At 40.8% G+C, this 13,111-nt stretch overlaps 1 protein-coding gene across 2 annotated transcripts in view; it reads left to right on the forward strand.

The window, feature by feature from the left end:
* The window catches only part of dync2h1 (dynein cytoplasmic 2 heavy chain 1), a 146,220-nt gene that overhangs the window by 38,565 nt on the left and 94,544 nt on the right, over positions 1 to 13,111 (forward strand). For both annotated transcript variants that reach the window (XM_054742744.2, XM_054742745.2), the window contains exons 56-66: positions 858 to 971; positions 2,564 to 2,706; positions 2,786 to 2,864; positions 3,962 to 4,122; positions 4,974 to 5,111; positions 7,149 to 7,262; positions 7,356 to 7,516; positions 7,648 to 7,771; positions 7,924 to 8,045; positions 9,207 to 9,293; positions 12,213 to 12,339. In XM_054742744.2, the coding sequence (XP_054598719.1) occupies positions 858 to 971; positions 2,564 to 2,706; positions 2,786 to 2,864; positions 3,962 to 4,122; positions 4,974 to 5,111; positions 7,149 to 7,262; positions 7,356 to 7,516; positions 7,648 to 7,771; positions 7,924 to 8,045; positions 9,207 to 9,293; positions 12,213 to 12,339 (1,370 nt within the window). The remainder of the gene's footprint in view (positions 1 to 857; positions 972 to 2,563; positions 2,707 to 2,785; positions 2,865 to 3,961; positions 4,123 to 4,973; positions 5,112 to 7,148; positions 7,263 to 7,355; positions 7,517 to 7,647; positions 7,772 to 7,923; positions 8,046 to 9,206; positions 9,294 to 12,212; positions 12,340 to 13,111) is intronic.

A 13,111-nucleotide genomic window follows, 5' to 3' on the forward strand; every position in this document is an offset into this window, starting at 1 on the left:
GACTTTGTGATGTAGATCTTTCAAGTTTTTCAAATTCTAGAGTTTCACTGCCTATTTTCTATCAGAAGCTAATGCAGGAGATAGGTGCAGGAGATGTTTGTTCATGCTCAGTCTGCACAAAAACTCAGAGGGACTCATTGTAATCAGAAATAATCATTAAAAAATGTTTTTTTCAGTGTTCCACATCTTTAAAGTTGAGAATTGTGGCAGATTTGATCTTCTCTGTGTAACTCTATGGTAATAAAAATGCTGATCTGTAGATTTATGAAATGCATAACATTTCTTTACATTTACGAATACATTGTTTCTCACTAAGAGTGAAGAAAAGTCAAATTGAAGGGTAGCAGAGATTTCATGTTCACAATGCATTCATATGATTTATAGCTTCTGTGTCGAGAAACGATGTGAAAATAATTCTGAAAGGAAAACAAAAACCCAACTTTGTCATTTGCCAAATTATTAGAAATTTTCTTTGGTTGAAAAAAAGAGTAGAAATTACTTTGATGTCAGCAAAACACTCAAAAGCTAGGAGAGAGGAACATTACTTAAAAAAAAAGAATCATAGTGAATCATCATAAAAAAGAAGAAAAATAGATCACAGTAGATTTACAAATTACTGAAGTATTTACAAAATAAATGATTCAATTCAATATTGTAAAAACAATCAAGGGGTTTGGATACATGTCAGTAGGCCAGTGGTAGAAAGGATGGCTGGTGAGTTATATTGTTGCTTTGCTTCCTAACTTTGTCTGCCCTCGTGGTATTTTGGACGAAAGTGAGATGGTTTTCCCTAAAACACGTGTCCTGAGTTTTGTATCTCTAAATATTTGCTGCCTCTAAGTGAGTATTTATCTCAGGCGAAGTTCCAGGTCTCTACAGCCCAGAAGAACTGGAACCTTTACTTTCATCTCTGAAAGATTCTGCTTCCCAGGATGGATTCACCAGACCCCTTTATGACTACTTTTCCTACAGTGAGTACGGTATAATCATCCCCAGTATTGTCCTTCTGTTTGTCAGTCTTTTTTATTTAGTCTGTCAGCATTTCTCCATCTTTCTGTAAACTGTATATTGTGCTTCGCTTCTCTTTTCTCTGTAAATCTATTAGACAAGTGTAATTTCCTCTCCCAAGTTGTTCTATTTGATTTTATCTGACTATTCTTCTGCTGTGCAGTGGTGTGAGCTGTAGATATGATGCCATGTCTCAGAGGCTGAGGCAAATCAAATCAATAGCTCTATTATTATTGTCACAGTTAACCACCTAAAGAGCCGTCGGCTCACTATCACTGTTCAGCTCTGCTGGGAAAAGAAACATGAAGGCAACAGAAAGTGTCAGAAACACAAAAATAAACAGTGCCTGTCTGCACGTTCTCTTTTCGCAGCCCTTTGTACACCAACGCTAAATGGGTTTTCCACGTTTCCCTCCTACTGGTTAAAAGTGGAATTAAAATTGTTGTCAAAATCCTGCCACAGACTGCTGTGCCTAGCGCTAAAAATGAGCTAATGCTAACATGAGTCAACTGATACTACATGAGTCTAATGAGCTTTGAAAGAAAAGCGTCTGGACTTCGAGTTGCTTGAAGACGTTTCACCTCTCATCCGAGAGGCTTCTTCAGTTCTAAGGTCAAATGGTGGCGAGTCCCAGATTTAAACCCAGTGGGAGTTTCCCCCCCGAAGAGGGAACAAAAGACCCCTGATGATCTACATAAACACATGAGCCAAGGTGTGAGGGTGGGTGTGGGTCCTATTCAGCCAGAGTTTCGGGTGAGCTCATTATGAAGCCTGGCCCCACCCTATCATGTGAATTCCTGAGGTCAGATGGCCCAGGATATGCGTGGGCGTTGAGGCATCTGGGAAGGGATCTCAAAACTGGATTATAGATGGCAGACAGTTGGTGTCGTAAACCACCGCCTCTGTTCAAAGATGGTTGCTCACAGTGGACACAAATGACTTCCTTTACTCCTCTTTCAAACCACCTGTCCTCTCTGTCCAAAATGTGAACGTTTACTACATGAGCCACAAAGTCAAAAGATCCACACTGTTGGACCAAATAATAATATTACCTCCAAGTCCAGCAGCAACAAGTCCAGATCACCATCAGTCTGTGGTTTCGTAGCATCCTTTAGTTCCCTCAGACTAGCGCAGGCCGTGCAGATGTTCACTCTGGCTTTAGCTCTTTGCTTTTACCATCTTAAAATGGTGAAATGCTGACTTTTACCATCTGGCTGTGCCATGATGCCAACAAAAAAAGCAAAAATATTCTTCTTCTTGTGCTTTTTGATTGATGGTCGTTGATCTGAAAAAGCTAACTGCTAGTCTTTGTATTAGCTACCAGCACAATAAACAGCCATTGCCGTAAAGCAGGTAGAGACTTCCCACTAGCGTCGCTACCTGAACCCCAACTGTTAGGTGCAGTTTCTTGTCAGCAGAGGGCTAGAGTGCTGTCCAGTGGGAAGTTGCTCAACTTTATGAATCACTGAAACCATTTTGAAAGCAACAACTTGAAGTGTTAAACACTTTGGGGTTTCCTTAAGTTAAAATATTCCGTTTTGTACTTGTGATCCAGGAATCCAACAGAACCTTCACATCGTCTTGATCATGGACTGCTCTAATTCTAACTTCACTATCAACTGTGAAAGCAACCCAGCCTTTTACCGCAAGTGTTCTGTCCAGTGGATGGAGGGCTGGTCTGAGAGCAGCATGAAGAAGGTCAGTGCAGAACAAATAGGAGTTGGATGTTAAAACCCTCAACATAACTTTAGCAGTCTTTGTTGCTCATCCGTGTCAGATTCCTGAACTACTGCTGGAAAAAACAGGTGGAGGAGGAGAAGGTGAAAAAGAAACGGCCAGCAAAAGGAAAAACTCAGGTAGGAATATATGTGTACAAGCAAAATGTCGCAGAGAGCTATGGATTATTTAAGATTAGCTACTAGTTCATTATAGTTACGTCCCCGACAGGAGATGTTAAAATGTGAAGGAGGGGGTAACAAGAAATACGACAGTGGAGTTAAAATGCTTTTAATTGTTGTAAAAGGTTCTAAAAACAAGAGCAAACAGATGGCGAGCATTATAAAGATAATGCAAAACAAACAAAAACTCAAAAAAGGTTAACATTATACCAATTACCAACTATAAAAACACCTGGTTAAAGCTTATATTAAAATTTCTACCAAACAGGAGGCGTTTTTGAAATCCAGAAGTTGATACGTCTAAAACAATTTACTGACCTAAAACACCTGGTAAAAACTTACTGTAAAAGTTTTACCAACACAGGTGTTTAAAACCTGAGTCAGTAAAATTGCAGCAAACCAAGTTAACCCTTTAATCAACGTAAAACATCAAAAGATCCCCCTGGATAATCCAAGAACTTCACCCTTTAAAAGCTCATAACTCAGAGTTAAAACCTTAAAGTTAACTCATCTCAAAACGCAGGGGTTAAAACCAAAACGATGCCTAGAGTACAGCAGAACCCCTGCACTGCTGCCTGCTGAAGGCACAGCCTTTTTATCCAGGTGTTGGTGATCAGCAGGATTCAGCTCAGCTGTGCTCCTCAGCAGCCTGGGAGAGAGGAGGAGGAGGGGTGGTGTCAGGCTGATCACCATGGCTGGGTGATCTTGGCTCCTTCATCTCACTGGCCAGGCTGGTAGCCATAACAATTATTATAATGTCTCATCTGTTAAAGTCCCACTAGTCATCATCACACACACTGGTGAAATTACATCTCTGCATTTGACCAATAAAAGTGACTTTTAAAATCTAACATTTTTTACTGATGAAAATATTGGAATAACTGTTTAAAAAATTAGCTTAAATTTATAATTTATTATAATAATCATAATGTAGTTTAGAAGCTTATCAGCTTGGCTATTTATTTGTAATTGCTTGTGTTTAATGTAATGAGAGTTTTGATATAGTTTTAAACCAGTTTATGCTCAATAAGCTTTTAACTGCTGGATCTCTGCAGGGCCGGATCATGGAGACCTGGGTCGTTTGTTCCTACTGGTCCATGAGTCATGTCAGGATCGCGGTGCCACGCCGAGCCAGTACTTGTCCTTTCTGCATGTTTATGCAGCTTTACTCAGCCGGAAGCAAAACCAGCTGACTACAAGGCAGCAACACCTGCAGGTAACATGTTACCTGCTGGAATGGGGTGCATACATCAAGGGTTTTCATTACTACCTTCTGTTCTTATATGAGGTTTCTTGACGTAACTTTAGCTTTATCACAGCACCACTTTTTCATTTCCTACAAGAGCTCAATGTTAAATATGGAAAACATTATTTAAAGGGATACTCTGCAACTTTTTCGTTATTTTAAAACATTTTCTTGAGCCACTATGTGCTAAAGTGACCTTTTACAGGGTTAATGAAAGGCCACTCAGCCCCTATCGCCCCTCCGTGACCAGGATACCACAGTTGCAACTTCACAGTTGCCGGTCCGGTCTGATGATAATTGAGCTGGCATACCTGACGCTGCAGTCTGGTTCCAGCCCGCTTCCTGCATGCTTTAGATCATGAGCACAGCTGATTTGTTTAATTTAGTGATGAATCACTCCTGTAGACACTAAGGAATGCTGGGGAGACATTTCAGCTGTTAGATTAAGGCGTCAAAAAAGACAAACGCACAGCGAGGAGATACGTTTTGTTTTTCGTTCTACAAACGGACACTAGGAGGTGTTAAAAGCAAGCCAAAACTGTCTAGTTCCCCTTATGTTTGGAATAAATGTGATAAATTACTGTTTAAAATTTGCTAAAACTAGCTGAAAACTCCAATTTCAGTCACTGACAGAACAATCTTTGCATGCCATTTTGCAACAACGTATAATTTGCCGCACACTTAAACACGGCTTGGTTTTTTTATTGTTGCCTGCCTGCATGTACTTAGATGTGACACCCCAATTGAATGTCTTTGCACAATGTTGCCTGCATATTAGATACATTTCATTTGTCAAATGTCGGGATGGTTTGTGTCTGCAGGCAGGCGTGTCCAAGCTGAATGAGGCTAAAGCTCTGGTTGATGATTTGAAGAGACGGGCTGCAGAGCAGAGTGCCCTGCTGAAAACCAAACAGCAGGAGGCAGATGCTGCCCTGCAGGAAATCACCACCTCCATGCAGGTGTGTGTTTTTGTCTTTGCTGTCTTTGTGCATATGCATGTTTGCTGCAATCAGTAGTGAGGCTAAAGTGTCCTCCTAGAGGGCCTCATGTCTCTTTCAACTACCTCTACTCCTCTACATGAAACTTTCCTCAGATTTCCCCAGGCTGTGTTCTCCCTGCAGTAAATCCTTTGTTTATTTAGTATACAAGCATATATGCACATTTGTTTGTTTTGTGACTTTTGATCCAGAGCTTCCCATCTCCTGACACCCTTGGTTCAATTTTTCTTTTTCTGTTTCTCTTGAGAACAGACAGATGAATGTAAAGACTGATGAAAGTTAGATGAGTTCTGCTGATTATTTATGAAAATGTTCTCTTCTCTACTCTGTGGGGATTTTGTTTTGAGTTAGATAAGGAGGAAAAATGAAAAGAAAGAGCAAAAGCAGAAGGACAAACTGTCAGTGGAGGCAGTTTGCAGAGTGATAATTAACAAGCAAGCTCATCCCCTTGGTCTGTAGCAGCTCCACCACCTGTGGAGATGGAGACAACGGGAAGGGGGAAACGAGGATATCTGGGAAAACAAGATGATGGCTTAAAACAAACCAAGAACTGTGACTGAAGTTTGGTAAAGATGGAAACGTTTAGATTAGAGAACAGTGAAATAGGAAAGAGCGGACGGTTTGTAAAAAAAAAAAAAAAGGGTTTTATACTGCAGAGTGATCTCTTGACTTTGGGAGAGCTTGAGGGATGTAGGGAATGTCAATAAGGAGATTAACTTTGGTTGAGGATATAATGTGGTTTTATGGATAGATATCTTAGAGGGAACGACCACAGACAGCTAGTTTGGGGAAATTGTGTTCTTTACATTATTTCTCCTGTTATTGTGTCTTATTCTGGCTAATTCTAAATTAATTTGGTCACATTTTCTTATTCTAAAATTTAATACTGATGTAGTAACACTTAATGAGTCTGCTGCTTCACCCCCTACTGGTTGAAAGCAGAACCACAACTATCCTAAAAACCCTGCATTGGCTTAGAGTATAGTCGGCACCGATGTTCATTCTGGTGTTGCTCTTTCTTTGTCTAGTTCACTCTTTTTTCTTACTTTCAGGCTCTGCCACACTGTCAACAAAAAGCAAACTTCTTCCACCTCTTGTTTTTCTGCTTGCATATATATATATATATATATATATATATATATATATATATATATATATATATATATATATATATATATATATATATATATAGCCATGAGACATAGTCCCTCCAGCATGTCCTCACCAGGGAGGCATCCAGGAGACATCCTTACCAGAGGCCCGAGCCACCTCAACTGCCTCCTCTTGATGTGGAGGAGCAGCGGCTCTACTACGAGTCTCTCCCAAATGGCTGAGCTCCTCACCCTTTTCCTAAGGCTGAGTCCAGCCACCCCGCAGAGAAAACTCATTTTGACCGCTTGTATCTGCGATCTTGTTCTTTCGGTCTTTACCCAAAGCTCTTGACCGTAGGTGAGGACTGGGCATAGATCGACTGGTAAATCGAGAACCTTGCTTTCCGGCTCAGCTCCTTCCTCACCACAACATAACGGTTCAGCGTCCGCATCACTGCAGACGCTGCCCCAATCCACCTGTCGATCTCACGCTCCCTCCTTCCCTCACTCGTGAACAAGACCCCGAAATACTTGGAACTCCTCCACTTTAGGCTGGACCTCTCTCCCAACCCGGAGTTGGCAAGCCGCCCTTTTCCGGTCGAGAACCACACACGCTAGCGATTATGTGAGCCACCAGCGCTGTAAACTCCACCCTGACTGTTGCCCCACCTCTCACTTGTTTTTACTCAAACCTCAAAGTTGCTTAGTGCAGTTTCTGGTCATCAGAGGGCAACAGAGTGGTGTTCCATGTGAAGTTCTTCTTCTTCAAGAACCACTGAAATCAGTTTGAAAGCAATAGCTGTTAAAACTTTGTTGTTGCTTTAATATGTCATATTTTCAAGTGTTGAGCTGTGTGAGATAGTCTTTGTGTTAGTGTAAAAAAGATTTTTTTTTTAATTTTCTTAAGAATGCCAGTGATCAAAAAACGGAAATGGAAAAGATAAAGGAGAAAATGGCTCAGGAGGTGTCCAAGATTGAGGAGAGAAAAGCCAAAATTGAAGACGAGCTCAAAGAAGTTCAGGCAAGTTCTCTGACTGATTAATAAGAGAGTGCCCTCCACTGTCCTCTAGTCCTATTTGTACTCATCTCTAGCTTCACTCTTGCTGCCTTGTAGCCTTTGGTGGATGAAGCAAAGCGTGCGGTTGGAAACATCAAGCCTGAAGCTCTGTCTGAGATCCGCTCCCTCCGGATGCCCCCTGATGTCATCAGAGATATACTGGAGGGCGTGCTGAGACTGATGGGCATCTTTGACACCACCTGGGTCAGCATGAAGAGGTGAGGAGGGGAAGAGACAGGAAAAATGTGTAAAAGAGGGAAAATGTTCCATTTTAAAGGTTTCAATCGATTTACCTCTAACTGTAGGAGATCCAGTGGTCTCTGTTGCTTATCTCTGCTCTTTCCTGCAGCTTTCTGGCTAAGCGAGGTGTAAGGGAGGACATAGCCACATTTGAAGCCAGGAACATCACTCCTGAGATTCGTCTGAGTGTCGAAGAACTGCTCAACAAGAACAAGGCCTCTTTTGACCCCAAGGTCAGACAGCAGTTGTAGCAGCAAAATGAGCATGTGCATTTTATGACAATCCCTGATAATGAACTTTTTTGTCCTAGCCGGTATTTAAACACAACTTCATGACTTTTATATTCGAGTTGTTTTTAAGGTGCGATCGTGTTTTTTACTGACAGAATGCAAAGCGTGCAAGTGCTGCAGCTGCTCCTCTGGCTGCCTGGGTCAAAGCCAACGTGCAATACTCCTTTGTCCTGGAGAGGATCGGGCCGCTGGAGAAAGAGCAATCTGGATTACTGGAGTAGGATTCACACACATGCACACGTGTGCACACACACACACGTTTGCCTTTCTATACTTGTGGGGACCCATCCATGACTTCTACCGACTTTAGGGACTGTTGTACGCCTAAGCCTAACCTTAAGTTAAAGGTAATTAACACACTGTAGCCCTTAAACCAAATATTAGGAACTGTTTCTTTGTGAGAACTGGACAAATATCCAATTTTGAAATGTCCTCACGCCACAAACGATTGTCCCCACTATGTAGTATATAAACAATACTCACACACACCTTCTCACCACAAGGAAAACGCTTAAAATTACTTTCGACACAAGCACATACTTGACCAGCATGCGTTATATTTCAGTATTTTCTAATTTACCCCAAAGTTATTTCTAAATTGTAAATACTTAAAGCATGACAAAACACTGTTCCAGTCTTAGTAATGGACGCAGTAAACCAATATATAAGTGTTTTGTTTATTTAGAGTGTGTGTTCAGTTATTTTCCCAGCTACCTGCTATAGTGAGAAGATGTCCCCAACTGAAAGGGGTGTCAGGGAGAGTATAACGGGCACAACTCAATCTTGGTCACTCCTTTATTGACGTTCGACAGGACAAGATTCAACATACGCTTCGTCGTAGCGGCCCAAGGTCTCGCTACCTGTTTTTAGCACAACAGTTGCATCCTCAATTCACGTCTCAAATTAGCTTTAGTAGCAATTATTGGAAGCGACTAGTGATTAGGTTGTAAACCTGCAATGAAACGTACAGACACACGGGCACACGTATCAACAAAAGAAATCACTAACTAACAATATAACCAACTATCGTACTCACCGGCGCTGCATCTCAACCCTGACCATCAGACGACTAACCAAACCTAGGCTCTGCACATGCTCACTAAAGTTAGGCAAGCCAATATGAGCAGTAAATATTTACATCATGTACAAACGTATAACACATTTCACCGTACGTTATTAACCTAAACTCAAACGAATGATAAATAATCACTCATAACAAATTTCGGTTTAGCATACAAAATGCTACGAAAGGCACTACCTCGGTAATACACACATATAATTATGATGCTTTCACAGGAGAGCTCTACAGTGTGTGTGTGTGTGTGTGTGTGTGTGTGTGTGTGTGTGTGTGTGTGTGTGTGTGTGTGTGTGTTTACAGAAATTTGAGAAAAACAGAAAGCAGGAAGATTAGACTTGAGGACCAGCTCAACAATGTTGGAGCCAAAGTCAACAAGCTGAAGGAGAAGTAGGTCTTTTCTAATTTTCTGTTAATTCATTTACTCTTTACATCTCTCTCACATTTTGGTGTTTGTTGTATCATATTATAGCATGTCAATTTTTAAAAAAATACATTCCCAACCAGCAGACATTGACACGTTTTATTGAGACTACTCATATTTTTGCTTTATTTGTTGGACTTTATCGTTTACTCCTTTCTATTTTACCTTGCTGTTGTCCAGTGGTTGATTAAAAGCAATCAATAGTGCTGAAAGGTTTGGATACAGTCATTATTTTTAAATAGCTGCACTAGGTGATAAAGAAGTTGGCAGGTGTGATTTATAGATGAAGACATATTTAATTGTGTTGATATTTTAATGAAAAATTTGAAATAATCTTTTCTTGCAAATAAATTTATGCAATTTAATAAAAAGCAGGTAGTAAATAAAAAAAAAATAAAATAAAAAGTGATTTTAAAACTGAATGGGTGGATTCCCTACCAGTTTTCTTTTCTCAGTATGTTAACGCTTCTGCTTCCTCTGCAGCCGTCTCACCTACAGTTGTGGTCAGAAGTTTACATACACTTGTAAAAAATATAATATAATGGCTCTACTGAGTGTCCCGTTATTTCTAAAACTCTGATTTTTCTCTGATAGAGTGATTGGAACAGATACTTCTTTGTCACAAAAAACATTCATGAAGTTTGGTTCTTTAATGTTTTTATTATGGGTTAACAGAGAAAAGTGATCACATTTGCTGGGTCACAAATATACATACAGCAGTGCTAATATTTGGTTACATGTCCCTTAGCCATATTCACTTCAATTAGGTGCTTTTGGTAGCCATCCACAAGCTTCTGGCAAGCTTCTGGTTGAATCTTTGACCACTCCTCTTGACAGAATTGGTGAAATTCAGTTAAATTTGATGGCTTTCTGACATGGACTTGTTTCTTCAGCACTGTCCACATGTTTTCAATGGGGTTTAAGTCAGGACTTTGGGAAGGCCATTCTAAAACCCTTATTCTAGCCTGATTTAGCCATTCCTTTACCACTTTTGATGTGTGTTTGGGGTCATTGTCCTGTTGGAACACCCAACTGCGCCCAAGACCCAACCTTCGTGCTGATGATTTTAGGTTATGTTGAAGAATGTGAAGGTAATCCTCCTTCTTCATTATCCCATTTACTCTCTGTAAAGCACCAGTTCCACTGGCAGCAAAACAGCCCCACAGCATAATATTCCCACCACCATGCTTGACTGTAGGCATGGTGTTCTTGGGGTTAAAGGCCTCACCTTTTCTCCTCCAAACATATTGCTGGGCATTGTGGCCGAAAAGCTCGATTTTTGTTTCGTCTGATCACAGAACTTTCCTCCAGAAGGTCTTATCTTTGTCTGTGTGATCAGCAGCAAACTTCAGTCGAGCCTTAAGGTGCCGCTTTTGGAGCAAGGGCTTCCTTCTTGCATGGCAGCCTCTCAGTCCATGGAGATGCAAAACACGTTTGACTGTGGACAATGACACCTGTGTTCCAGCAGCTTCTAATTCTTGGCAGATCTGCTTTTTGGTGATTCTTGGTTCACTCTTTACCCTCCTGACCAATTTTCTCTCAGCAGCAGGTGATAGCTTGCGTTTTCTTCCTGATCTTGGCAGTGATGAAACAGTGCCATGCACCTTATACTTACAAACAATTGTTTGCACTGTTGCTCTTGGGACCTGCAGCTGCTTTGAAATGGCCCCAAGTGACTTTCCTGACTTGTTCAAGTCAATAATTCGCTTTTTCAGATCCATGCTGAGCTCCTTTGACTTTCCCATTGTAGCGTTTGTGGGCGTTTGTATCCAATGAGCCCTATTTACCTGACCTAAGAGAAGTCACCCGCTGTAGTTACTCATAATCACTCACAAGAAGTTAAACGGCCATGCTATGAAGCTCAGTTCACTGACACATTTCTAAGTCACCAAAAGTGCTAGTTCATGTTGCTGTATGTATATTTGTGACCCAGCAAATGTGATCACTTTTCTCTGTTAACCCATAATAAAGACATTAAAGAACCAAACTTCATGAATGTTTTTTGTGACAAAGAAGTATCTGTTCCAATCACTCTATCAGAGAAAAATCAGAGTTTTAGAAATAACGGGACACTCAGTAGAGCCATTATATTATAATTTTTACAAGTGTATGTAAACTTCTGACCACAACTGTATCTTTACCTCTTCATTGAACCGAGTTTACACAGGCATCTCAAACTGAAAGCTGTTTTAGTAAATGTCAGGTCTAAGTCGTAATTTGACTTTGTTAAAGTTTCTGTTGCACACATTTATGTTTGACTGTCATTTACACAGAGTAAACACATGTTTGCAGTTTGTTAGATTGACAAACTCTTACTTTGTATTACCAACTGTAGTCATGTAGGAAATAAGGAAACATATTGTTGCAGTTTTGCAACAGAGATCTGCATTCATTCCTGCTGAATTCAAGCATGTGGCTGCTTCAAGGTATTGCTTTTTTCCTATTAAGGCAGGCTGCTGTTTGTGAAGCAGCAAAATGGGTGTCTTGTAGAAAAGGAATTTGCGTAGTTTGTTTAAAATAACTACAAAAGACGTTACCTTGGTGGAAGCATTCATGTTTCTAAAATGGTGCGTGCATTATTTGTGTTTTATTTGCAGATCTCTAGATTCAAATTTTCACAAACTCATGTAATATTTTTGGGAAAGAATGATTAGTAGCTGCAAAAGACCTGAGTTGCTTAAACGTTTGATCTGAGAAAGATTTTGGGAACACTGAAGCTGTGGATCTTTATACTCGTATAGTCACTGGTTAATTACTAAAGGTGTTTGAATGCATTTTTGTTGACATTACTTTATTTACATATTAAAATATTGTTTATTAGAAACTTCTGATGATTCCATGTAAAATATGTCATTAGTACCGCTCGTTTTCATCCCCTCTCCCAGGTTCCAGTGTCACACCGCTGAGGCTGCTAAGCTGGAGGCCGAGGTGACTAAAGCTCAGGGCACGATCACTGCAGCGCAGCAGCTCATATCACAACTGGATGGCGAACACACACGTTGGAATGCACAGGTAGTTTGATGTATGGTTGTGTTGATATGTTTACTGGTGTGGGAGGCTTTACAAATGTACTGCAACAGGGGCTCATTTACCACATGAGAGCAACAGGCGGTGTGGGCGTCAATGTGTGTGTGTGTGTGTGTGTGTGTGTGTGTGTGTGTGTGTGTGTGTGTGTGACATAGAGGGATGGATCCCGCTGCCTTGGGTCCCCTTTGGCTGTTTTTAGTCCTCTCCACAGCATCTGTCTGCGCCTTAATTAAAACACTCAATCTCATGCTGACACACTCACTCACACACACTCACACTCACTCAAGGCCTGTGCTAGAGAGCAAGTTCACTTTCTGCTCACATAATTCCACGCACACAAACACACACACACACACACACACACACACACACACACACACACACACACACACACACACACACACACACACACACACACACACACAAGGAGTTTTGCATACTCAACAGTAGCTGTGGATGGCAGTATGTTAATGCATTTAGGCTAGTTAAGGATATGAGAGAGAACGAGAACTGTGCAGAGATAGGTGTGTTTTAGTTGGTGTGTGAAAGGGTTTCTTAACTCGTGATCATGTTGAAATCAATTAGGCTTTGTTATCATCTGGCATGCTGAGGTGGAAGTCACAGCCTCATAGAAGGCTGTTACTGTCATTTACACTTCTGTTTACTCCTCTTTTTTCATCACCTTTCTTTTTAACATCCTTTCTTCTGATTCCTGCCAATTCCCCATTATTCCCGTATCCTAATTTTTTGTGTGTGC

The sequence above is a fragment of the Nothobranchius furzeri genome, chromosome 13, assembly GCF_043380555.1.
Source record: "Nothobranchius furzeri strain GRZ-AD chromosome 13, NfurGRZ-RIMD1, whole genome shotgun sequence".
NCBI classification, from domain to species: Eukaryota; Metazoa; Chordata; class Actinopteri; order Cyprinodontiformes; family Nothobranchiidae; genus Nothobranchius; species Nothobranchius furzeri.